General features: G+C 40.6%; 1 protein-coding gene across 1 annotated transcript in view; it reads right to left on the reverse strand.

The window, feature by feature from the left end:
• Positions 1-27,836, reverse strand: part of RYR3 (ryanodine receptor 3) — a 372,359-nt gene that overhangs the window by 238,773 nt on the left and 105,750 nt on the right. The window contains exons 11-19 of the mRNA XM_048484286.1: positions 27,480-27,636; positions 24,741-24,905; positions 23,421-23,542; positions 21,359-21,527; positions 19,078-19,213; positions 15,922-16,017; positions 14,094-14,212; positions 12,215-12,348; positions 8,703-8,944 (exon numbers count right to left, since the gene is read on the reverse strand). Coding sequence (XP_048340243.1) covers positions 8,703-8,944; positions 12,215-12,348; positions 14,094-14,212; positions 15,922-16,017; positions 19,078-19,213; positions 21,359-21,527; positions 23,421-23,542; positions 24,741-24,905; positions 27,480-27,636 — 1,340 coding nt within the window. The remainder of the gene's footprint in view (positions 1-8,702; positions 8,945-12,214; positions 12,349-14,093; positions 14,213-15,921; positions 16,018-19,077; positions 19,214-21,358; positions 21,528-23,420; positions 23,543-24,740; positions 24,906-27,479; positions 27,637-27,836) is intronic.

A 27,836-nucleotide genomic window follows, 5' to 3' on the forward strand; every position in this document is an offset into this window, starting at 1 on the left:
AGGGAATGTGTGCCTGTGCAGAAGGTAATTCAATGAACAATGGTTACAAGTAATTGTAACACTGTTTCATCTTTTGTTACCCAAAGTAGTGGTCTGCAACCAAGTGAATTATTGTGGGGAATTTTAATTTAAGAAAGAGTTGGATAACAGTGTGATCTCTCCACCAATGTACACTAGGAGTTTAGACATTTCGAATACTGAGAACTATTTTGACAATAAAGAGGGTTTTTTAAATTGACTCATAAAAATAATTTTAAAAACTACTAGCATCATAGAATCATAGAACTGGAAGAGATCACAAGGGCCATCAAGTCCAAACCACTGCCATGCAGGAACATACAATCAAAGCACTCCCAACATATGTTCATCCAGCCTCTGTTTAAAAACCTCCAAAGGAGACTCCACCAGTCTCTGAGGCAGTGAATTCCACTGTCAAACAGCTCTGACAGTGGGAAAGTTCTTCCTAACGTTTAGGTGGAATCTCTTTTCCTACTACAATCAAATTCATTCATACAGCGTCTAAGAAAATAAAGTGTTGAATGGGGTTTGGAAAGGAATAGGGTTACTATCAGGATGATACATCACCTATTCAGGAGTCAAGAAGCAAAAGAACGATGAATGATCAGTGCCCATATGCTTAAGGGGCAAAAATGATGTCAGGTGTTAAGCAGCACATACACAGGTGCTTATGCTTTTCTACTTCATAGAGAAAATATCTAGAGTGATGCTTGATGCTTTTTTCTCTTGAAAACTAAAGTTCAGTGGTTTCATGAAAACAAAGCGCAGCCTGGGTTGCGATTGCTGTCCAGAAGCAGGGAAGAGTCGAGGATAGGCCTTCGCAATTGCTGCATGGTACCCAGAGGAGTGGGGCCTCTCGAGCTCTGACCAGCACAAGCAGGTGAGATGGCTGGGGGGCTAAGCTGTAGCAGCCTGGCCACTTAAGGCCAGATGAGGCAGGCTTCTGCCTCTTCTGCCTCACACTCTGCTGGATCTTCCTAGTCAGCCTCCCTCTTATTCTGCATGTTATGTGTTTTGTTTGTTAGGGGTTTGCTTTTGTCTGTTTAATTTGTCAGAACTGGGTGGGTTGAGAACATGGAGGCTGATTCATATCAGGGAGGACGAGTCTGTGTGCCAGCCCTCCCCATTTGTGGTGATCCCCATAGGGGGCCTTGGGGGGTGGGGCAAGCTTTAGTGCCGCATGCCCAGGCAGGTGCTGCGGGTGGCTCACAATCCCAGGCAGCAAGGGGAATTTCATTTAAAGGCCAGTGGCCACTGTCTTGCTGCTCTTAGTTCCCCCAGCGCTCAAGCCTGGAGGAAGGGTATCACTGCATAAGATTTTACATAATATTTTGTAAGAAATAAATTCTTTATAAAAGTAATGGACACTATTCAAGGAGCATCAAATTAAAGATCAAGATGGGGGAGGTCATTATAATGCTTCTCAATGGACAGTAGACCTGTTTGTCGCAGTCCCAGCGCTCTACATATCTTCATACATTGTTCGAATTTTTTTAATTGTTGATTTTTTTTAGAAAAAGGAAAACTAGATATTGCCAAAATTGGCAGGACCACCTGAGGACAACTGCTTTTAGGGCTGGAAAGGCACCCAAGAGCGGAGCCTGCAGAGTAAACATCCTGGGGCAACCTTCAGCAAATGGTGGCAGAGAGAATCCCTTTACCAGCGCATAAAATGTTAGGCACAAGAACATGAAACCGATCAGACAGCAAAATGGTCAGGCAAGAAAAATAAGATGCCTCTTGAGTGCTGCATTCCCTAAAGCCAGGCACGGGATGTCTTGCAGGTGCCTTAAGGAAAAAAGGTGCACTTGGAAGAGTTTTCAAAAAAAGAAGCCTTGATCTGAAATAAGACATCCTGAAGACATCTTGGGAAGAAAGCTGTGTGGATTGCCTTTCCAGATCACCTTTTTTGGTGTCTCCAGAACATCTTATTTAGGTTGTGCAGAATGACCACAGTGCTCTGTGAATAGCTGTTTTCAGAAAATTCTAGCCAGTGCCTGAAGCCCTGAAGAAAAGACACATTAGGCAGCTGGGTGAAATCTTTTCCTGGGAAAGCATTTTTAAGTGTGTAAAAGAAAAACTGCTGATCGTTTTTGTCCAGGGGCAGACATCTTACCAATCTCAGACTGCAGCCACGACCATCTCAGGGGTGTACTGGGCCTCCAAACCCAGAGCCCCCCCCCCCACATGGCAACAACCTACTGAAGGGGGCAGAGAGCAGGAGGAGACAGTCCTCACAGTCACTACTGAAGCAGATTGTTCTGCCCATGCCTGCTGCCATGAAGAAATGGTGGAAACCCCACCGTAGCTTGGTCTCTCACCCAAATGGGCAGAACAGAGGCGCACCTTCCCACGCAGCCATATGGCCCTTCAGGTGTCCAGAGGGCCATAGCCGCAGCATGAGATCAGGCCCAGCTTTTGAGTGGGGACTTGGGCCACACCCAACCCTTAAACCCAGAGGTGGGCCAATCAGTTGGGCAGCCAATCAGCAGGCTGGGAGAGATCGATGGATGCCCTGTGGCCAAATGGGAGATTAGAGGGCAGTGATGGGGGGGGGGCAGGGAAGGAGAAGGGAGGAGAGATAAGAAGGTAAGAGACCAGACAGAGAGGGAGAGGATTTTTGAAGCAGAAGGAGACTAAGAGTGAACCTTAGTGAGAGAGAGACGAACAAGGAGGGTGGAGGAGCCCGAGGCTCCAAAGGTGGAGGAGACTAAGGCAGAGAAAGGGACGTGTGGAAGAACAGTTGAGGAACCAGAGCTAGACTTCCCCAGTGGCCAACCTGTGTCTGCTTCAGGCTGCTAGCCAGGCTTTTCAGCATCTCCACCCTAGTGGGAAGACGCTGACTGTGGCTTCGGAGGCACCCCTGGTACGAACTGCTCCCAGGAGAGCAGGGGCAAGGACGAGAGGAACAGCACTCATGTTGTAGAGGGGGATGGTACAAGCCCCTCCGGGGAGGGAGTGGAGGAGGTGCAGTGCCACAGTCTTCTGTATTAAAGTGCAGGTATTTAGGGGGGGGGGATAACTCTATTTATGTGGAAATATCTTATATGAAAGCTGTGTCATCAAAATTAATGAGATTGTTAGAGTATAATAGGAGACTCACAAAATATATAGCAATGAATACAATTAAAGGTGTGAATTGGGGTGATGGGGTTAGTGTTTTCTGTCAGTTCTCCTTAGCGAATAAGTGTCTTTTGTCTGAACTCTCTCATGTTGCCATGTGGAACTGTACAGCATAGTGAAGGCAGTGCCACACCAGGCAGTGCAGGAAGGAGGGAAATTTTAAAAACCCTCCTGCTGTCTAAATAGCCACATAGGCTAAACAGGCTTACATCATGCATTGGGCAGAGTAAGTCTGAAACCAGGGAGTGGGGCATTCCTGGGTTAAAAGCTTGGTGGAAGCCAACTAAAATCAGCTTCACCCCTGGGAATGTCCCTAGCCTACCCATCACCCATCACCAGCTTCACCCATCACCTAGCCTACCCATCACCCTGCATGGTGTAGTGGTTAAGAGCAGGGGCACGCTAATCTGGAGAACTGGATTTCATTCCTTGCTCTGCCACTTGAGCTGTAGAGGATGTAGAACCAGATTAGCTTGTGCACTCCAACACATGACAGCTGGGTGACTTTGGGCTAGTCACAGTTCTCTTAACCCCACCCACCTCACAGGCAGTGGTGGGATTCAGCAGGTTCGCACCACTTCAGCAGAACCGGTTATTAAAGTGGTGCTTGTAAACAACCAGTGGTTACATTATTTGAATCCCACAACTGCTCACAGGGTGTTTGTTGTGGGGGGCGGGGAAAGGGAAAGGAGATGGTAAGCCCCTTTCAGTCTCCTTATAGGAGATAAAGGGGGGGGGATAAAAATGCAAACTCTTCTTCATCACCCCCAGTATGCTGATGTGCTCTTTTATGCTGGTGGGGCTGTGTGGCTGAGGGCTCTTCCAGGTCTTGGTGCCACAAAGCTGCCTGGTGCCCACCTGTCACATCTTTCCCCGCTCTGCCAGTGTAAGTGCCACTTACGCCAGCAGGGCAGGTAAATATGCCAGCACATGCCCGCACCACTCTCAGGACTACTTTTGCCAGGCCCCTCTGGATTAGGTTGCCCGTGTAATAAAGTTTAATTGCAGAAACAATCCACCTGCATAAGGACTGTGAAGATGCTGTCACATATGACAGTCTCAATGGGAGTTTGGTCATGGCAGTAGATTTTATCAGAATATCAGTGGATGGGAGAGTCGTCTTCCACAATGTGGTCTGTCACTCTTTGTCTTGGGTATGAATTGTTGACATGCTGATCTACATGAAACAAAGTTGCGTTCCTCTGTCAAGCACAGCAAGCAATGCTTGTGCTCATCCTTGTGAATCATCTTTGTGGCACAATGAGCACAGTTTTCAAAAAGAGCCTTTTGAAACATCTTAGACCTCAATCTGAAAAACACATGGTTGAGATAGGACTCATAAGGGTCCATACAGTTCTCTCCCTCAACCCTTTTTTCTGTCTCTTAGATCTTTTTATCCTCCCTTTTTTAGCAGTCAAAAAGAGCTCCATTCAGAGACAAAAATTACCTCAGAAACAGCTTATTACAGTTATGGAAATAAAAAAACTCAATAGAATCCACAGAACAAACGCTAAACGAACAAATCCTGATGGCAGCAAAGAAGGAGTGTCATTCCCTTGGACCACATGATCATTTCAGCAGGAAAACATGTTGTAATGACTCCTAGGGGAATGGATGCCCCTCTAGTGAGGTTTTTTTTTTAACTAAAGAAAACCTTCTTCAGATATGCCTGGTCATGTGTGCCTGCACAGGCAGTGAATATCCATACATCTGATGTTTGCCTAAGAACAGCGATTATTCCTTTGCCATCACATTACACTGGCAGCCCAAATTTATGTTGCGATCAATCAGTTTTCGTACTTTGTTCTTTCCAGCAAATGAGTTCCAGTCAAGAGGATACTTGTTTGTATCAAAAGGAGTTATGTTATAACTATCAATTTAATCCAATAATTATTAATCTTGTTCATAAAATCATAAATTCTTCCACATTCCTTCTCAACATTATCAAAGCTTCCTAAACTGATACTATCTGAACAAAAATGTTCTTCTTCCCTTTCTAGAATCACAAATGATTAAAAACAGCATTTTTATTTAAAAAAACTGTAATAATACTTGAAATAATACTACAAAAGAAAATCCCCCCTCAAAAAAAATCATTATGATACTAATAGTTATAATGGTGAAAGAAAAAGTTCATGATTAAGCAAATGTCCTAGGCCAATTTAAATGTTATTTCCTGTTCATGGTCTATTCCTCATGTATGTCAGATTGTGATGCTCTACATAGTAATTGGCTATGCATGCCACATTTGCTAATTTGCAGCATGCAGCCTTGGGGGAGCATACTGTTGTGAAAGTGCTGTACTGCATACAGTAGAAGCAAAAAGGCATTTATCTGCACTGTGTGGATCACTGGCATAGAAAAGTTCACCAGTGACAACCCCAGGTCAAAGTGTTGTGTGGTTAGCAACTAATTTTAAAAAAGAAGCTTCCAAAATTATTTCTCCAATATGTTAAATGACTAATGTGTAATACACACAAAGTTCAGACCTTCACAAAGATATCTCCTTATTCCATGTTGTCCATATCTCATAACGTTTTACTATAATATTTAAAACAAATGTAATTTTCTGCTGCAAAAATATTACTAATTATAGGGGCTTTCCGCACTGACAGAGTTGTACTGGTTTCTATCTAGGTTCACCTCAGTGTATCCACACTGCAACTGAGCTCAACGTTGTTTTGTCTCAGTTCCCCCCCACCCTCAGAACTGCGACATCCCTGTGGCAGTTATGAACTGCACCTTTCTGCTGGAACAAGGTCGATACTGCTTCGAAGCTTCGAAGTACGGACGCATCGAAATGACACCTCATCCGTTCAACCAATCAGGAGCCGCTTTTGTGGCATGCGCAGAATGGGAGAGTTGTGGTGGGCATGTAACTGTAAACTGTAAAAACTGTAAAAAAAAAAAGAACGCTCCCGTTTCCCATGGTAACACAAGCTCCAATCATGATCGAGGAGCGAAACAGGCACCAAGATGATTCCGCCCACTTAGCTCGGTTCCAGGGGGTCAAGTAAGTTGCTGTGTGGACAGCCTGGAATCGCCCCCCACTGAAGGGAACCGAGCCGACCTCTGTAGTGCGGAAAGCCCCATAGTCATGTCAAAAATATGATTTGATGAAGGGCTGGAAGACAGATTTCATACAAAGACAACCTATTATCTGTTCTGTTATTCAATTTCAAATAGTATACTTTTAAAAACTGTTCTGTTTTCCATTTGATTTAGCACAATAATTATGTCACTGAAGTCCCATGAATTTAAAAAGTGTTCACATGCGAGTGACATTCAGTGGTCTGTAACTAAAAGACGCGAACAAAACAAAGAGACTAATGTGATATTTTTTAAAAGCTCAAAATAAATTGTTTATGTGTGGCATTCCTCTAATGACAGGGTATTAGTCAGTGTTTTGCCACTAAACATTTCTTGGACAGAAGGCATTCTTCTGAGAAGGTTAATATGTACTGTAAAAAATCTAAACAAATATTTACCACAGCCAAAACTTGCATCATTCATGCTGTTTGCATTCTGTACCACCTAATCCAATCCTGTGTCAACACCATTTCCTTCCACAATGTAATTACTAGGGCATCTTCCTTTACTACCTGAACTAAAATATTCACTAGTCATGTGGTGAATGTAAGGATATCATAAAGCTACACAAACATACATAAGAGAATCTTAGTTGCTTGGAAGAATGGTCTACCGCCCATGGAGAGGCATTGGGTAGATCTGCCCTCTGCAGACTGACTGGGATTTCCTGTGCAATAAGAAAAAAAACAAGTTGTTCCACAGAGGGCAAGTCTACTCAGTGCTGCTCAATAAGAGGTAGACTGGTCTTCCGAGCAGCTAATATTCTCTTATGTGTGTCTGCATAGCTATGAAGATAGCTCCTCAAAAATAAAACAATAGGAAAACGATATATTGCCAGAATTGACAGGACGAGCTGAGTACAGCTATGTGCTTTTTGGACGGAAAGCGTGCCCAACAGTGGAGCTTGCAGAACAAACATCTTGGGGCAAATTTCAGCTAATGGTGGCAGGGAGAATCCCTTTACCAGCACACAAAATGTCATGCACAACATTACACACATTCCTCACCATTTGGGTGCATGCCAATTTATGCATTAATAATAAATATTCAAAGAATTAACTCTATACTTTTTACATTGACACGTGGATCGAGAATAATTCATACAAAAAAGTATCCCATATCTATGAATATCAGTCAGGACTTTTTCTCTCCAGCAGTTTTGCCCACTGAATCACAAATTAATTTTAAAATCTGAAGCAGTTTAAAAAATGTTTTGAAGGTTTGGTGCAAATGCGATACCAAAGAAGAGAAGACATGGGAATGATAGCGTGCTAAATCCTAATCAGTACGTAAACCAAATATGTGGTTACTAAACCACAATAATATCCTTAGAATCATCTGCCAGTTGTACTGCTTGACAGAAATTTTATAAGATTGGTAAAACATCAACTTTCATGGCCATTAATTCATGCTCCAGTAGAAGATAAATCTGAATTGTTCACATCTAAAATATATGCAGCTTGATAAGGGTTGCAATTCAAATAAATGCAAATTTCCAGCCTTTAATATGTAGCCCTGGCTTTCAAAAGCTAGCCTAAATACTACTCTGTAATCTCAGAAAATGCTAATGCTTAGGCTTTATTAAATCTTCAGGGAAAGTTTCACAGCTGTGGGCACTATTTCCAGAATACTTCCTTTTTGTCTAAATCTTGCACACAGATAAAATAATTAAGCACTTTCCAGCCAGTCTGGGACATGTTGATGGAACATATTGGAAGGCAAACCTTCAAATTTCATCCATTTCTAGCAGAGTTTGCTTCCCATCTTTCAAACACTGGCCAATACAACTGTTGTAGATTGGCCCCAGTCCTTTCAATACCTTTATCTAACCTAGATGATATACATGGCTGAAACAGACCACATCTTCTCCTACTTCTCCTACCACCACCTACTTATACCACAGCTTATTTAGCTCCAGACTGTTCAGTTGCTCCAGTAATTGGCCATCGCCAACACCATCAAAACTGTTGGTATCCCATAACACTTTCAATACCTTTATCAAGTTAGTTAGAAGACTGAACTATGGTGCCCAAAGCTGCAATTTAGAATAAGAGGGACATCTACAATTCATAAACAGCAATTCATGAACTCATCCACTCTTTCTTTTTAGTAGTCAAAATAAATAGTATTGTGGGTCACCCCATACCTTTTTTCTGAGAGTACATGAAGTTTGGCTGTTGTAATTTTTCTGAGCTGTGTGCCCCAGAAAACCCACAACAGCCAGTTGATTCTGGACATGAAAACTTTCAACAATGTATTACACAAAGTCTTCCAGCATTCTCCAGTTACCATTGGCTACCCTAACTAGTCAAACAAAGGTAATTGCTCTGTTTCTCTAATGACCAAGGTAGCATCAATAAGCTTAATTCTTTGCATCCCTTTATTAAGAAGGTAATGTGTACGTCAGTATTCCTAAAGCTGGCAAACGGTAAAAACATATAGCTAAAGAGCATTATTAAATCAGTTCTCACCAGACCATAGATGAAGTCCATCAAATCCATATGAGCATAGGTCATCACCAACACCATTGCCTCCCCATCCTTCTCCACCTCCAGGATAAGGGGCGTAGCCTGATGTGGAAGCCCAGCCAACCCGCAGATGTGTGGGTTCTGCTGTCAGAAATGGATCTACCTGATCAATTATTAGTTCAAAGTACCATTTCTTATATTGTGCTGAGCCCTCAGCAATTCCCAGAAATATGTTTGGTCTCATACTGAAAGAAAACAGAGAACATGTAGTGAGTAAAATTCACTGTATTACATTTGTAAAATTTCTCTGCAATGCTATGCTTTGACTGAAACTTCAGAAGATGGGCGGTTTATCACCACCTTCGGGGGTGAGCGGTCTATCAAATTTAATTTAATAATAATAATAATAATAATAATAATAATAATAATAATAATGGAATTAAGTATTTAAGTAAAATAATAATAATAATAATAATAATAATAATAATAATAATAATAATAATAATAATAATAATAATAATAATAATAATAATAATGGAATTAAGTATTTAAGTAAAATACAAAATTAGAGGAAATCAGATTGTTATAATACACAAGGACTGAATGACCAATATTAAAATAAAAATAGTGGCAAACCATTTATATGCAGCCCGGTTTGCTATGACTGGCAGTGGCTCTCCAGAGTTTAGGCAAAGAAATGTTTTGTTCCAGCCATCAAAACTGGAGATGCTAGGTTACAGGTGTACCTTAGCTATTATTCTAAATAATTCTATAGATAAGGGATTCATATATTATAAATCTTGCTGTAAAATAAACATTGCACCTCTTGGGATTTCAGTTGGGGATGCATTTGTAATATTGTTCTCTGGTTAATTAAATAGTCTTGTGCTTGGTCCTGTACTCAACAAGTCAGTTTCAGAGAAATGAAAAAATCAATGTGTAGTTAGTAGAATACTTGCTTAGGATGTGGAAGGTTGAGGACCAAATGCTTAGCCATGAGGTCCATTCGAAAGCCTTGGACATCACAATATTTCTTTTTAATTTTTCTTTAGTAGTTTTACTGTAAAGACTGCTGGCCAGCAACCCTAGGGTAAATTTCTACTTTCACATCAGGACTACCAACAGACCTAGGTCTCGCCTGGCAACAGCTATTGCTCCTTCTCATCTTGCTCATTGGGAAATATAGTATTGTCAAATATAGTTAGACTTTCCGTCTGGCCTGCGAAAGCATCTCCTGAGTGTCTATTTATTTATTTTAAACCAGTTACCATTTTTATGTTTAAAGATTCAATTCTAGTTCAAGGTCAAAGCAACTGAGAAATTTGAGACTGAGAGTCAGCTTCACTGAAATAATCTCTCTAAACCAATTTCAGGGTTTGAACTCAACTACTTGCCCTTTGATTTCACAATTTCACTTTTGAGTAAACATAATTTGGATCACAGTAAATATCAAACGAGGCTATCCTGTTCTCACTGATTGTGGCCCATGGATGAAGAAAACAGTGCAATGTACCATGGGAATTTTTAAAAGTTTGTTCAGCTGTTTATTTTTTAATCTTGCTGATAATTAGCTGTCAGCTACATATTCAATCCATTCAAGAAGCACAAGTTTAGCATATTATTGTATACTTTATAATGGAATAGTCTGTCCCCCACTCTGATATTTATAAATGCTGATTTACCGTCATGGGGTAGAATCTGTGCTCTCTAGAGCCAAGCTAGCTGTGAGAAGGGGGATGTTTCAGCACTTTAAGAAGCACAGGGTGTGTGTGGGGGGGGGAGGTAAGGTCACATAGTTTTCCCGGTGCACCAGGCATAATCAGGATTGGGCCCTTGCAGCTTTTTCAAATGGTCAAATTCCTCCCTAAAATGATGCCACAGGTCAAACCCATGGTCACTCTAATATTTAATTTGCCTCTTAATTTTGTTAGTGAGACTTGTTCGTGAGCTCTGTGTCGCAAAATCAGTTGCTGTATTTCCTGTATTTTCTTGTTAATAAAAGGATATTGTCTTGAACACACCCTTCTCTGCTGTGTGAACTTAGCAGGAACCTGATTGAATATCCTGTTCCTGATTTGCAAGCAAAAGAGAACATCAAAATAGGTCTCAGATAAATCTCACAAAGATGGGAACAAGACAGCGGTGAAGCTTCCAGGGGACAGGGGGTGCGCGACACACCAGGCGCATGAATTTGGGTCATGTGGGGGGCGCAAAATCCCCCCGGACCCTCCCCCTTTCCCCCTCCCCCCCACGGCACTCCCCCACATACTTACTTTAGAAAACCGAGCAGGCTGGAGAACAGGCCTTCCTGTTCTGCCTGTTCTGCAGCCTGTTCGGTTTTCTAAAATAAGTGTGTGTGTGGGGGCGCCATGGGGGGGGGCGTGGGGGCGGCATGATTCTCCCCCACAGCGGCCCCCCTGTGTCACCCCCCCAGACTTACTTTAGGAAACTGAGCAGGCTGCAGAACAGGCCTTCCTGTTCTGGTGGGAACTTCCCTGGGAAATGTAGTTCCCACCCGAACAGGAAGGCCTGTTCTCCAGCCTGCTCGGTTTTCTAAAGTAAGTGGAAGTGGGAGTAGGAGTGGGGGGGCGCCGCCGTGGGGCGGGGGCGAAAAAGCCAGAGTGTGCACCAGGTGCACTCTGGCCCAGCTACGCCTCTGGAACAAGAGCAGAAAAGCAGTGTGGCAGAAACAGTTTTAACCCCTAATGAACAGTATTGTAAACTGCAGTTTCTAGTCCTTTTATGTCATCATCATGTTTGATATCACAGCTGCCAGTCCTTTAACTCATTGTCAGCCTTTCATTACAATTCGTGCCTCACCCAGAGGCTAGAAAGTTGTAAAGTATCACTGCAGTATTCATATGGATCCCAGCAGGGCTGCCTTCTGAATCTGACAGATGTTAATTTTGTTAATTTGAAGATGTTTCAAGTGCTGCCACATTGTTTTCAGAATGGCACCCAAGGTGCCAATTACCACTGGGACGACCTCGGCTGGTTTATGCCATAGTCGCTGAAGCTCAATTTTCAGATTGTGGTATTTAGCAACTTTTTCATGTTCTTTTTCAATGACCCTGCAGCCACCAGGTTGATGATGGTCACTTTCTATGTCAATGATGGTCACTTTCTTGTCCTTTATCTGGTGTATATTTATACTCATTATTATTATTTTGTCATCAAGGCACAGCTGACTTATGGCAATCCGGTAGGGTTTTCAAGACCAGAGACATTTAGAGGTGGTTTGCCATTACCTGTTGCTACAGCAACCCTAATATTCTTTAGTAGTCTCCCATTCAAATACTGAGCAGAGCCAACCCTGCTGAGCTTCTGAGATCTAATAAGATTGGGATAGTCTGAGCTATAGGGTGATAGAAACCATGTCAGGGCTATAGAAACCATTTATTGCATCCAGATGTTTCAGACAGATGTTTCAGACAGGTACCCTGAGGGTGGAACATATATTTTAAAATAAAACAATAAAATCTCATAAAATACACATTATGACATATACAGGATACCTTGTTACATCATTCACCAGCCGTGTTTGTAAAAGTAGATCTCTTCGAGGGAGAAGATTGTCACAGATTAAATTCTGATTAGCACGCACTGCTACTCCATTACAGAGACAAAGGGAGCAAAGCACTTCAAGAATCTGGAAGACATTATTAGTTGCTGCACAACATTCAGAACACACAAATCTGATGCAAAACATTCAGTGCTGGTGAGTGAGCATTTTTTAATAGCTGTGAATTATTCCTCAGTAAGACTAATTGTTCGGAAGCTGCCCTGTTCTAGTATTCATTGTACTTTGATGTAGATAACCTCTTTCACCTCAAGGAACGGTAAGTATGAGCTTGAAAGTCCATAAGAAAAGCAGACAGACATGGCTGTAAGCTAGCTGAAATACCTTGTACAGTCTTTCTGTTTCTGCAGATTCAATGAGAGTTAGTGGATCTGGTTATCTATTAAAGGACTTTTTTTGCCTTTGTGCTCAACTTTTGTATTGGTAAAAACAGTAAATATTATAAATAAGCAATAAAGCTTCCAGTGTTTTCTAAAAGGGAGTCCAGTTCTCTAAAAGGGAGTCACCACATTGTAGTATTTCTTTATCATTCAAAGAAGGCCAAGACTTCGCAGTCAAAGGAAAAGCATACTTTTATAATGGGAACTGCTCTTCTTAGAGCGAAGTAACAGTTGAGATGACTCAGAGGCTTGAACCACAAGAATAACTGGGTCAGAACAATGGCAGACAAATCATGAAGTGTTTGTCATTGGAAAGGGAATCACATAAATCTTACTGTTACTATGTTTTACATGAAAAATCAGCAATCTGTTCTCTGTATATATGGATTCAAAGCAGAAATCAAACAAAATTAGTTGTAAAATGGTTGTAAAAATGGCTACAAAAGAAACCACCAAAACTTGGGGAAAACTGTTGAAATCCCATTTTGAGGTGGTAGCAAACATTAACTAACAAAGGGTACATTCAGAGGAAGTTAATAAAATCCCCAAACCCTTATTCCCCCAAAAAGCATTTGTGGGACTGACAGTACAACAGATGCTAGCTGTTTTCCTAGAAAATTAATGTTCATGCCAAAAAAAATACATAGAAACTTTCAATTCTTATTTCATTATATACTCAAGAAGCAGTATCATCACTCAGTTCTATTCCTAAATGAAGCAGGTTTGTACAAGTGACCCTCACTTCAACATGCAGAACATACATTTTGATTCATAGTGTTCATTTGCACACCCTTTTCCATAAACTGCCAAACTCAGTTTTGCTACAATTATTGAATTTCCAAATACTGAGACAGTGCTGGTGCAATACTGGAAGCTTGCTTTTTAAAAACAAAACATTAATCATCAGGTGCCAGCTTGAGGAACATGTTCCTCCCTCCAGTGCCTGATCTCAGTTTAGATCATTCTGTTGTTAGCCACAGTTAAGGCTAACAAGGGTTCCGTCTAATCCAGAATATTAAATTCACTCCAAACTGAACATTCAGACCCTGACAAAGTTGAACTACAGTTTAATTAAAGTTTATCTAAAATTAACATCATCAATAAAATTCTTAACAGTGGGAGGGCTAATTCGCCCTATGGAGGGGTGAGGGTGCTGTATGGAAGAAGAGGATGTTTCTGCTATCAATGTGTGAATAGGGAGACAGCCAATATGGTGGAGCTAAATGCATGCTCATGGTACACTGTAAAAGAATCCTGAATTTAATAACCAGAGAAATTAGAATAAAAAATTGTTTTATTGTTTGCAAAACAGATTTCCATCAATATTTATTTCTTTTTGCAATGTAGTATACAGGTAAAATGATAAAGACCCATTTGCTCCACATATAAATTATTCCGCAGACCAGTAACACATCCTTCATTTGCCAAGCATACCTTATAGTTGCGTCCATGCTTATCCAGCAGTGAGATTATGGATTTTATATGTCCTTCTTCTATCAAATTTAAAGCCTCTGGGCTTTCAATCAAGATGCAGTGCAAGACTTCCAAAATACCTGTAGGAATGCCACAGGCACAGAGAAAGGTTTGACATTTAAAACAAAACAAGCATACCAAACACAGTTCAAAAACTTGGGGGGAAATAACACCCTAAGGGGAAAGGAAGAGCATATTTCCATATTTTTGACCTACCAAAGCTTTAACTTATGAAAAATAAAAGTGTTTGAAACAGGCATTGGGGATTATGAGACAGTTATTTAACCTAGGCTTGTGTGGAAAGTGGCATCAAGTTGCCGCCAACTTAATGGCAACTCCACAAGGATCTCAAGGCAAGGCACAAACAGAGGCAGGTTGCCATTGTTTGCCTCTGCATAGCAACCCTAGACTTTCTTGGTGGTCACCCATCCAAATACTAACCAGAACTAATGCTACTTAGCTTCTGAGATCTGACAACAGGGCTAGCCTGGGCCATCCAGATCAATGCAACATAAGCTGAGATTTTCAAAATTTATGATTAAAAACACTTAAGACTGTTATTTTACTCTATTTGTATCTCTATTTTACTCTATTTGTATCTGAAGATGACAGAGTCATCACAAGATATACTTGGAAATACATTCTTATAATGATATGAGCCCAGATCGTAAAAATCTCACTCATTAGTATGGGTAATTTTTTGAACTTTAGATAAAATAGCCAAAGACACACAACAAATAAATGTGTATATACAAACATCAAGGAATAAGTACCGGTAATGCAAACATATACTAGATCACCTTTTTCATAGAATTTTAAGTTCAAATGTTCAGTTAAGTTGAGATCAACATCATTTAATGGAAATAAACACTCCTGATTTTATTAGAGATAGACAGAACAATCCATAGATAAACTACAGGTAGGCAGTTTCTTTTTAGAAAGTAATACAGAGCCGGTCATGCCACAAAAACAGGGGATTAGAAAAGCTCATTCAGTAGTCTCAAACTTGTTTGAAATGTGTTAGCTTCCTTAGTAATTACAAAACAGCCCCTTCTGATAGCAGCTTCCCTGTCAATCCAGTTCAACTCACCAGCCCCTCTAGCAAGTACCTACTACATTCCACATTTTTCAAAACGCAACAACCCCAGTTACCTCAGCACAGAATCTTTGCATTTAATTGTTTCAACTTGTATGTTGTTTTAAGCAAGTGTTTGGAAAGGAAGGTCACCAACTCTGGGTTAAGAATTCCTGGAGATGTTGTAATGGAGCCTGGGGAAGGCAGGGCCTGGGGAGGGGTAGGAACTCAGTGCAGCATATGGTCATGGATTTCATCCTCTAAAGTAGCCATTTTCTCCAGGGAACAAATTTCTATAGTCTGAAGACTCATTGTATTTCTGAGAGGTCTTCAGGTCCCACCTAACTGAATAGCAAGTCTATAAAGTTTCTAAATTAGTGAACAATAAATGCCAATCAGGAAACAATCATTAATATCACAGAGCTACAAAATTATGAAAATTTAGCTGGTGAATTAGTTTAAACTGATTTCTGAAATATTGTTTGATATAGGTCAGTTTTCATTGCTAATTCAAGGACTCCCTATAGATCTCTTATACCCAAGCTTTTCAAAAGAATAGTAACTGGAGTCAGATTTTGAGGCATAAAATAGTGCAAGGGTTTGATTTGCTAGGTAATTATGAGGTGTCTCAACTCTGAAATAACAGGAAATAAAATTCTTTGTACATAATATAGCAAGCACCAATATTCATCTTTAGAAATAAAAATATCTCACCTGAAGATGATTCTAATCTGTCCAATTTACTAATTAACCAATCTAGGTTATTAGAAAACTGGGCACAATTATTTCTGTTACCACAAATAAGAGCAGCTGAAAGAAAGATTTACAATCATTAGTCAACTTTGGACAGAAATATTTTAGCAAAATGACAAAATACAAGATTCTGAAATATGTTTTCCAAAGCCACGCTGCTGTTACTTATTCATGATCGATCACTGGAGCATCCAGTGGTGATAATTCATTAATACAGGCCAAGAAGGATCCAAAATGTATTGACACTGGAAAAGATATTAAGCCATCTTTTCTCATTCTGACAACAGTTAACATTGTTCAAAAATATTTAAAGTTGTCCCAACAATCTCCACTGAAACATTTTCATACAAATACCCTGTTTCCCCGAATATAAGACATCCCCTGAAAATAAGACGTAGTAGAGGTTTTGCTGAAGTCTGAAATATAAGACATTCCCCCGAAAGTAAGACGTAGCAAAGTTTTTGTTTGGAAGCATGCCCGACGAACAGAACACAGAAAAATAAGACATCCCCTGAAAATAAGACATAGCACATCTTTGGGAGCAAAAATTAATATAAGACACTGTCTTATTTTCGGGGAAACACAGTATCTGTAACACTGTTAATTCTTTATTCCAGAAATAAAAATCAGACATATAAGGAATTTTTGAAACTCTTTCCCTATTCAAGCAAATTTAGAAAATTCTGGGATGTGTGGCCATGGTCTGGAAAACCCACATCAGTCAGTTGATTTTGGCCTACCCCCGAGCAAGGAGAGCTCTCACCATTGCACAATTCAATTTTATGCCCTCTGCCTTATTAAAGGATAGGTTTAGTAACTTAGAAAAATCTGCAAGGTTATGCAAGTGCAAATCCAATGTGGTTGAAACCCTGGCCCACCAACTTTTGCACTGCACCAGATTTGTTAAAATCAGATCCAAATGTATCAATCTATATCCTTTTTTCCAATCTAGGTTGCCAGATCTGATCAGGCTGTCTTTATTGCTGAATAACTCTGACCCTGGTTTTTGTGAAGAGGTTGCCAATTTTATTATGGAGATAGCTGAGAGTATCTAATAGTATGTATCTGTTATGGTCCTTTTTGGGCTTTTTTGCTTTTATTACTGATGTATTTATTTTGCTTTCTGATTATGCCAATAAAGGCTAATGTATGTATGTAGTTGATTCTGGCCATTAAAACGTTTGAAAATACTTTGAAAGCATTCTTAGAATTAAAGGGTTTCGTACATAATTCAGGTTGCATGAAGTTCTGATCAAATGCCACATCTTGCCCCAGGTTTCCCCCTCCCCCCTACAAATGACGATGTGAGGCCATGGCTTGGATTTAACTAGATCCGAGGTGGCGAACCTTTGGCACTCCAGATGTCATGGACTACAATTGGCCATGCTGGCAGGGGCTGATGGGAATTGTAGTTCATAACATCTGGAGTGCCAAAGGTTTGCCACCACTGAACTAGATTATTAATTAGTTAGGCTGTTCTACATCATCATTTAAATATGCTAACATATTTAAATAGTGGGCTGTTTTAGGCAGCCTTTGTTGAACAAACACGTAGCTACCTTAGGTCAATTCCGCATGGTCCAAATATCCCAGGTTGAGCAAGAGAAATATCCTGGTTTGGCCAAGAAGTTCGCACAATTCCCAATCCTAAAGCAGGTTTGTCCTGCTATATTTTCCTCATCTCAGGTTTTTGTTTAAAAAAAACCCCTAGAATGTTGATCTTTTTCCAAAATCCCTCGTTGAATCGCTTCTGTGTGAAGATCATGGGAACAAAACCATTTTTTTCCACCCTGCCACCTGATCTCCCTGCCTTACATCATGTCAGTGTTGCTCACTGCACTGGCTCCTTTCCCAAGGTAGGGAAAAGGGGTGTGTGTGTCGTGTTTGGTTTTCCTGCAGTTGCTGTGGATCCATCAATCAGAAGCATTGCCTTTGGGGTGGGGAAGAGCCAATCAGAATGCAGCACCTCAAAGATGTTCAAGAATGCATGCTGCATCTGCATTATAAAACCAAAAAAAGCCAGGCTCATGCGAAAGAAACTGGAGTATTTCCTTCCAGTCTTAACTCAATTCTTTCACAGGAACAGGCACCCATGCAAAGAGAGAAACCAGGGAAAAATGGATGCTGATTTTTAAATACCGAATGTAACCCAGTATAATTATGCTAAGCAGAATTGACCTTAATTGGGCAGACCCACCCCAATCAGGTGGCTCTGCCCTGTTCAAGATTTCCCTCTTTAATCTGCTAACAAGAATCTTCTTCACTACCAACTTGCTCTCCTCTCCATTGCTCATCTTACCCCATAGAGACATAATTTTGGGAGGTCTTAAAAAGAAAAATAACCCAATTTTTCAACTTGCAAGAGAACTCTATGGACCTAGGGACTTCATGGACCTATGTCTACTAAATATAAGTTTAAAAGTTAGATTTGGGAGCTTTAGCTCATGGAATCATATATCTTGAAAATCTTGTTGGTCTTTAAGATACTACTGGACTTTGTACTAGCTCGTTTACTGCAGAAACATTTTGTTTATGTGTCTGTTCATTGTTACCCTGCTCTCCCCTGCCATAGCAAGCTCAGAGCAGCATGGCTACCCATCTGAAACTATCTTAATTTAAAAAGTAGTCTTAATTAAGCCCTTTGTGGCCTGGCTCTCCTAAACAAGGACACTGCATGATAGAGTTGCCATTGTCACATGTAACAATAAGTAGGATGTACTAGCTCTGGCTGGAATGAAGAATTTAAAAAGATTATAATAAAGATTCAGAAACAAAAAGATAAATCATACTTTCATTAGTTTGTATATTTTACTTTAATATATTTCTGTTTAATTTTTGACCATTTTCCTATAAGAATAAACTATGCAAGTGATACATGTTGCATTGAATATATTTTTTATCAAACTGGTGGTTACTCAGTATTCAGTATACTGAGTAGTGAATATAGCTGCTTACAGATTTCTGTTCTCTATAATACAAGCATATATAAAATAAGTTGGAAAATGCTGTTTAATTATATTTCAAATCAGTTTGGAGTGCATTTTATTGTTATTTATTAAGAGAAGAAATGATCCTGTTCTGTGGTTTCATTTTACAGCTGACAGCTGTAGAACTCACCTAACAATTTGTAAAGGAGATTCAGAATCTCTTTCCATGCTGTACCACTCTCCTCACTGCCAGCCCCTGTAAAATGAGCAGTACTATAGTAGACGTTTAAGCGATCAATGCAGTTCAAAACCAGTGCCAGCATTCCCTGAAAAGATGTTACAGATAACAATATGTTTACTTGTCAAGAAATATATTCCTTCAAAGTTGTAAATGTTCAGTAAGGGAAATGTTTAAAACTCATCCTATCTTCAAATAGAGTACCAAGCTTAAAAACATGCTCACCACTCCAAATGCACCAGATCATGTGTTAGAATGATGAATCTTTGCCAAATGTCTAGCTACAGATTTACAGGATTACTTGTGCTTAGCACACATGCAGCCTATACATGCAAAACAGATAGCTGAGAATGCCACCTTAAGCAGAGTCATGGCTTCTAAGTCAGTTGGCTACAGAGGTATAAGTCTGCTTCAGTGAGCATATGACTGTTGTGGGTTTTCCAGGCTGTGTGGTTGTGGTCTGGTAATATTAGCGCCTAATATTTTGCCCATATCTGTATCTTCAGAAGCTTGTCCTGGTAACATCTGTTTCTCTCTGTGGCACAGTGTGGAGAGCTAAAACCAGCAGACCATGGCCATACAACCTGGAACAGACTATGCTGGGCCATACTGCGCCTGGGGCGCACTCTGCACTTTCTGCCCCCCTGGGGCACCCTGCCCCCCCACACACACTAACCTTAGTTCAGCCTGACAGGGCAGGCTGGAAAAAGCGGCTTGTTCACTTGAGACTGAAAACAACCTGGTGGGAACTACACTTCACAGGAGACCTTGGGGCTCACAAGGTCTCCTGGAAAGTATAGTTCCTACCAGGCCATCTTCAGCCTAAAGTGAACAGGCTGCTTTTCCAGCCTGCACTTTCAAGCTGAACTAAGGTAAGTGGGGGGGTGGGGGGTGGAGCCATGGGGGAGGGCACCTCAGGGGGGTGATTTTCTACCCCCTCGGCATGCTCCCACTGCAATGCATGCCCCCTGCCCCCTGGTAGCTCAGCCTTTCGCCTGGAAAACCCACAAGAGCCAGTTGATTCCAACCATAAAAGCCTTTGACGATACAATATTCATATGTATTCTTAATAACACATTTTTCCAATGAAAAACATTTAAAATAAGAGAGTTCTACTGTGTCCCAAATTTGCAGCTAACAACCTAGGAGGATATGGGTAAAAATTATTGTTTTTATGAATGTTAATATTTATTCTACTATAAATACCCTCTTTGTTAGCAGGTAACTCAAATTTCAGTATGGTCTATGATAAAAACTGCAGTCTTCAAAGTTGTTCAAACACTAAATTTCGAACACGTAAGAGAAGCTGTTCACCTTAATTATATAATTGAAAAAATAGTTAAATAACAACTGTTGAATAAAATATTTGAAATAATTAACATAATATAATTAAACTTGAATGTTGAGACCTGTTTCCTTTTGCAGGCAAGTAAGTTATGTAACCCCTGACCTACTTCCTGAAGAGGAAAAACCACTTCCTCCAGGGATAAGAAAAGATGATCCAGGTATGAAGAGGTTGATTGTAGTCATAGGTCTCAGAAGAGAAGGCAAGGTTTTAGACAGGATCCATGAGGCCTGGCAAGCTCATGCCAAGAAATAAGTGACTCGCTCACTGAAGATACAGCACAAGGGGAGGCTATAAAACTGGGGTTTAGGGAAGGACTGGAAGAGCTATTTTCTAACAGACTCTCCAACTGAGTTGTCAAAGGGCTTCATCAGGGTCCTGGCCAATCCTTCTTGGTATGTATGGGAAGTATGGGTGTGTGACAGACAGCATAGCATGTCATTTGTAATCAATCAATATTACTTTACAGTTAAGACATTACTGACTTGACAGTCCAGCTTTTATGACAGTACCTTGAAAGGTATAGGCTGGGGCCAGGAGACTTGATCTCCCCTTGGGCCTGGATCATACAGAGCCTGGGCATGTTCACCCCTAACAATGGAACATTAGAAAGATACTGCTTTCAGATGAACAGAGTCTCTTAGTTTGGCTGTACACTGTTCTAAATAATGAGAAGAGCAAGGGAGATGGAGTACATGAACCAATCTCAATCTTTCCATGGTTGGAGAATATGCAGAACCTGACTCTTATCATAATGACCCCTAACAGTCTATGGAGAGAATTAATAACATTTATCCACATTAAAACATATCTATAAGGTAAACATTCTGCTGCCTGTGGTTGCCAAATCCATTTGTAATATACAAATAAAATGTTTTCCCTCCTAACCTCTTCTTTGAATAGATTTTGTCTATTCTTAAGAGAACGAAGTTTGTTCTGTTTATCTTCATGTTCTAGCTCTTCTTCTGGAGGCAGAAAATATGTAATCAGGTCTTGCAGTGTCTGTAGTACCTCTTCAATCGGCAGGGAGATGGGAGTTGAAGTTCTGTTATTTCCACTAAAAATCAATAGAAAGATAAAGAAAACAATTGTCAATTAAGAAAATAAGTAATAGTCATCATCAAAAATAGAATACAAAGTTGCTTCAGTTCTGAAACATAGCTCCTATTATATATGGAATGTTTGACATTAATTATCTTCATGATGGACAGTCTCAAATGAAAGAATTATGAGCTTTTAATGAATCTGACTTGGCAGACCCAGTCATCAGAGGGAATCTCTACACATTCAAGATAAAAAATCACCATGAAAACTACTACTTCAGAATACAAATGAGGTGAGGAAGAATGACCAGTATAAATCCAAAGGAATGATTAAGTGGAGTCTCAAGTGGAGTTTGCCTGAAGAGGGAAAGAACAGTTCACACTCCCTAAAGCATCTCTCACTCAAAAAAAAAAAATCATACTTGAGTATATGAACAGTGATGTTAGTAAAAAATCTCTAATTGAGGACTATCAAAGGACATAGCACCAGAACACTGGCAAGAGTAAATTAACATCGAATGAAGATGAGCTGTTAGATTTATTGTTGATCCATTGCATAAGTGAAGGCTTGGCTTCAGCCATAGCAAAGAAAAGCCATTTAAGCAGAGAAATCAATTTTTTTCATGAGATTGCAAATAATTGCCTAAAATAATGAGATGCTTCCTGCAATAGCAGATTTGTTAAAAAATTAACTAAGGACCAAATCTATGATAACCAGGACAAGCCAGTTTCAGAGGACTTCTAGAAATGGCAAAGCTAATTTGATTAACCTTTTCTTCCAAATATGATTGTTTTAAAGCTATTGCTAAAGAGGAAAAATTACTCAGAATGACAGATGTGCTACACATATAATGTTATAAGGCATTGGTCCTACAGAATTTTCTGTTCAACCTATCTCTGTAGGCACCAAAAGAGCAAAGAGTATCTTCAAAGACCCCCCCCCCCGGGGGGGCAATAAAAGAGGTTTCTGTAAGACTTATCCAGTTCATTGATTGCAGTCTGTGTAAAACTATCTTAACAAATAAACTTTACTTACAGTACAATCCATGGCAGGGGAAGGTTTCACAGTGGCCAGGAATGACACCGCCATGGGCCAGCCACACCACTTCCAAAGGGTTTTCTGGTGGTGCGGGAAGCAAGACAAACAGCAGAAATCCCTGGCTGCCCTGCAAACTCCCATGCAGCCCAATGGGCTACACCACACTTTTAGCTGGTACAAGTCTATGCCAGCCAAAGGTGGTGTTCCCAAGCTGAACAGCCACAAGAAGCTGATTGAAATCAGCTCCACCCTGGAAATTCTAGAGAAGTGCCAGTACAGCAGCAGCTTCCGCAATTGGGTGTCACAGAACCATGGGGCACTCCACCACCACTGTTAGTGCCCATGTTGCCAGCGTATTTGTCCCTTGTGTCAGCAGATGGGGCATCCACGGTGAGGTACCCTCTTGTTATTCCAATGACTCTTTGTTTTTCCCCATGGATTGCACTCTCAATCATATAATCTTAATCACTTTACCTCAGTGCTAACTGATCAAACAAAGCTATACTAGCATACACTGTTTTGAAGATTGGATTAAGTAATTGTTCAGGGAAAATGCAGGTTCTAGGGAAGAATTCTGAAGAGAAATGGCAGTACCTTCTTTCTTGGATACGAGTTCTGAGAGAATGAAATGATCTTTAAGGAAGCAAGAAAACTGGAGATGGCAAAGGATAGAGAATTTGTGGCTACAAAACTGGTTAATAGATAAGGACAGAAGGAAACCTATGGACAATATTAAATGTAACACAAGGAACACGATTATTGGAACATCATGACTTTACTTGATAATGATGTAATCACCATCTCTGTTTTTCATGGGTGCTTCTCTTCCAAGTGGGGAAAATATGAGTACCTGAGTAATATGCTGTACCTTATAAATTGACTAAATAATCTTGTTGTATTACGAATGATTCGAGCAGCCTGGGATTCTTCATGTTGACATCTTTGCAATGTGAGACCATCATCCATATGTCCTTCTTGGTGCAAAATAACCTACAAACAAAACCCACAATAATGCTTTCAAAGTAATGTGTCATTCATGCTTTCAAGTACTAAGCACCACATCAAAGTAATAACATTAGTTAAATTGCTGGAAATCCTAAGTTTCAAATACCTGAATAGTGAAATTTATTTGGGCTTTGCTATTTTATTCATATCAGATAATATCCAAAATAAACCCCTCACAGCAAGTTAGATTGGCTTCTTTAAGAAATGGTAAGGAATGAAGAATTGATAGAGGTAAAATATTAGATCAAATCCATATCCTTTTCATTAAGATATATAGTCAACATTTTCTGAATATAGAGCATGTTCGAAATAAAATCCTTCTCTAGCTCCCTGGCCCTTTTCCTTTTTTTTCCTTTTCTTTCCTCTTTTCTGGCCCAATGAGGGAATCTCTGTTAGGGTAGAAACCTAATATATTTTTTAAAAAAATAATAAAGTAGGGAGAGTAAGCAACTGTTGCTCATGAAATGTTTAAGAACTACCTGTATGATCTACAGTGGCACAAATACAACTGCTTCTGTTAAAATGAAAGGTGCTATTGCCACTGCTATAGCAAAACAGTCAGGGCAAGGTTCCCAAAACTCTGAATAAATACAACTACCAAATAGACCAAGGACCAAGTGGACTGAGTTGTCAAAGTATCAATTCTTGCCCTTTTGAGCAGCAGTGCTTTAAATACCTTGCTGTGTAAAGTGAACATTTGCACAATACACACTTCTTTGCAGTAAGCTGTAGTGGCACAATGCAAAGCCACCTGCATCTCTCAGCTAGGAATATTTCTGCTGTCTACTCATATTTGGAGTTTTTTCAAAACTTGAGCCAGGAGGGCAGAGGAGGTATCCTATCAATGGGCAACAATTTGGAGAAAGCTAGGTTGGGAGAGGTTTTACAGATGGCACTCCAGATGCCACATCCTCATGTCTATAAGAGTACCAGAGAGGACATACTGGTAACTGCAAGCCTTGGGCTGCTATCTATCACCATTTATTCCTTCAACATGAATTTTAGATACATTAAACTATATTGCAATATAAAACAAAGAAAGCGAATGCATTCAATTCATCTTGAAAGGCAATGGTATCTCAAACCCATGTCTTTGTGGCAATGTCCAGTTAATAAAATTGTTTGTATCCTTAATCAGGATGAATTTGCTGTTGAAAACAAGACATATCCTTGTTTTGTTTACCTTTCTTTTCAGTGGTCCCAAGCGCACTGTTTTAGCATCCTGTGCTTTATAAGTAAGCCACAAAGTGCTGGCTACATGCTGCACAAAACAAATGGAATCACCATACTTTATTTCAGGAACTCCCATTCCATCAATATCACGCTTATGAGCAGAATCCAATTTTTCCTTTGTCCCATAGAATTTAAAAGAGAAAATAATATTAACTCAATATCAGCTTTTATCATAAAACTGGAAATCAAAAATAATCTGCAAACAGATATCTCCAAAAAAGAGACAAAAGGTAGTTTCAGTGTTGTTTGAGAACAAGCAGGGATCAGTGGGAATCATAGCAAGAATTCTTCTCCATCTCATTTAATACTAGCTTTACCACAGTAGTAGTAGTAGTACCTTGGCCCACCAAAACCCAGCTTTGCTGCCTCAACAGCAGTGAGGATGGAGGTCGCTCCACCTCCAGTGTACCCAACCCTACCTTTACAACCTCAATGGTAATGGCTCCTCCCATACTGCTCAACACCCCAGCTTCATGGTGGCTTTGGTGGCTTCCCTCTAGCCTACCCAATCTTGACTTTGCTTTGCTGTATCAGTGGCCTCACTGGAGGAATAGAAGTTTTGTCTGCACTTGCATAGGCAACACTCTTGTTCTTTGGGTGATTTAACATCACTCCACTTTTTTTAGTTCTCAGATTTTTTTCTGTAAACCAGTGGAGTCCCTCAAGTTTGCTAAAAAAAATCTGCCATCTGTCAGTGTGGCCCCAATCCACAGATTTAAGTATCTGCAGATGGGACCACATATTGCTAATAAAAGATAGAAATGGGAGGCCCACATGACTAGCAGGGGATGGGAGTGGGATGGAATCCAATCTCTTCTCTTCCTCACAGCTCCGGGCTCTTCTACCCTCCTTGAGCCCAGCAGCAATAGCCTGGGAGCCACTCTGAGCCCAGAGAAGCTACCAGTGTCCTCCACTCTGACGGCCAGGCATGAAGCACCTCCCAGAGTCCTCTGTCATAGCAGCAGGGCCCATACTGTTCCCTGCACTCAACATGCAGAGCAATTATGTCTCTTTCTCCATGTAGACTCAATTAAATGTAAAGCAAAGACATCTCATTTTAAATATTATCTATTGTGATGCTGAAACAAAACTGTCATACATTAGAGAGATACATCTGCTCAGTATTTAATAATAAAATAATTTAATAATAAAATACCCATGTTCTTGAGGGAATCCCAAACTACATACAAAAATATGACTTTTTAAATTAAATAAAAGAAAAACAAGAAAAACAAAACCACAAAAAGTCTGCTGAAATCTGAATGTGCTCTAGGACCATGGAATGTTTACAGCAGCTAAAAGTCATAGGCAAGATGTGGGGAATAGTCTATTCAAACCCATGAAATTGTATAAACTTTTCCTATAGGAGAGAGATTTTGGAAGAAGTGTGATTTCTCAACTATCTCATAGGCCCTTTCCGCACAGCGGAAAGGGCACCTCTCCACCGGCAGAAATTATGCCGGTGGAGGGGAGGGGTCCGTTCGCATGGGAGCGTGCGAGCGGCCCCCGCAGAGGCCAGCACAGAAGAGGCGGCTCCGCACGGAGCTGCCTCTTCTGTGTCCCCCCCACTCACCTCGTCCTCCAGCATCAGTCAGGGACTTGACATCAAGGACCCGCCCATGCTGCCCTCTGACTTCCAGGGGTCGGAGGGCAGCATGGGCGGGTCTCAGCAGCCCTCCAGACCGATGCTGGAGGACGAGGTGAGTGGGGGGGATGGGAAAGCGGCCACACCGCGCCGATGGGAAGGTGGCGCTTTCCAAAAACTCCCTCGGGAAGAGAGGTGGAAAGCGGCACCTTCACGCCGCTCGGCGCCACACAGGACAGGGCTGCTGCAATGTGCAAACAGCTGCCCAGGGATGGCATTTTTGCAATCCCTGGGCCACTGTAAATGGCCCGTGCGGAAAGGGCCATAGACTGCTGCAAACAAATCATTTTTTTCTTAATTGGGCTCTGGAACTGGGAGAGAAGCACTTGGAGAGAGGAACTACAGGGATAATACCACTGTCAGACGCATGCTCATTATACTTGTTAGATTTGCATGTTCATATTACTTTTTATATTTGGCCCGAATGACTATTTTTAAGTATCTGAGACAGATCTGCACCTAAAGAACAGTTATGCCCAGTTAAGTCATGATATAAATAATCTTTCAAAGAAAAAAGTTCCCAGAGAATTTTGATTAAAGTTGTGTATTTCTTCTTTTAAAAATATTTGTATGATTGAATTCATAAAGACCCAGTATCTTTTTTCAAATTTGATATGTAAAAGAAATTACATGCCAAATTACATTTGAGAAGCTCCCCCTCCCTCCCTTTCCATTGCATGCCACCCCTCTCCCTCCCCTTCCTCACTCCCCTTCCTTGCATGCCACCCCTCCCTCTCCCTCCCCTCCCCCCACTAGGCTGGGTGGGCCATGTCCAGATGCTGGGCCCCCTCCCTCCCCTCCCTTACATGCCACCCCTCAGTGCTTATAAAAGCAGCTCTCTGAGGCCAAGGATGGCAGACGACTTAGTTAAATATCATGCATGCAATCATCAAATTCACAGCAGTGAAGGGTAGTCACCATTTTTGGACATTTGGGTCCATTAATACTTATAGCTCTGGACCAACATTTTACCAGCCTTTCTGTTGTTCTTTCTGTCTTTTTAAAAATTGTGTATGTCTAACCATCTGATATTTATTGTGTTACCTTTGATGCTCTGAAACAAAAGGAAGATGATTTTGTGTCAGCCTTTTCTCTGTCTAACAAGACAAGCCCCTGGTCTTCTGTCAGGGCTAAAAATTGCCCTGTGGTAATATGTCGAAGGCGAAATGGCTGTCCCCAGCGAATGTTGCTCCCACTCCAGCTAAGAATAAAGACAGAAAATGTTAAATTTATGCTTTACACAGGGAAAACTGAAAGATTTAATTAAGAAGACCATCAACTATTGGTACATTATTTTTTATTTTATTTTTTATTTATTTATTTGATTTTTATACCGCCCCATCCCCGAAGGGCATCTGGTGAATTCCATTGCCTAGAGGAAAGTACACTGCTCTACACCTT

This window comes from Sphaerodactylus townsendi, linkage group LG02 (genome assembly GCF_021028975.2).
Source record: "Sphaerodactylus townsendi isolate TG3544 linkage group LG02, MPM_Stown_v2.3, whole genome shotgun sequence".
In the NCBI taxonomy this organism is placed as follows: Eukaryota; Metazoa; Chordata; class Lepidosauria; order Squamata; family Sphaerodactylidae; genus Sphaerodactylus; species Sphaerodactylus townsendi.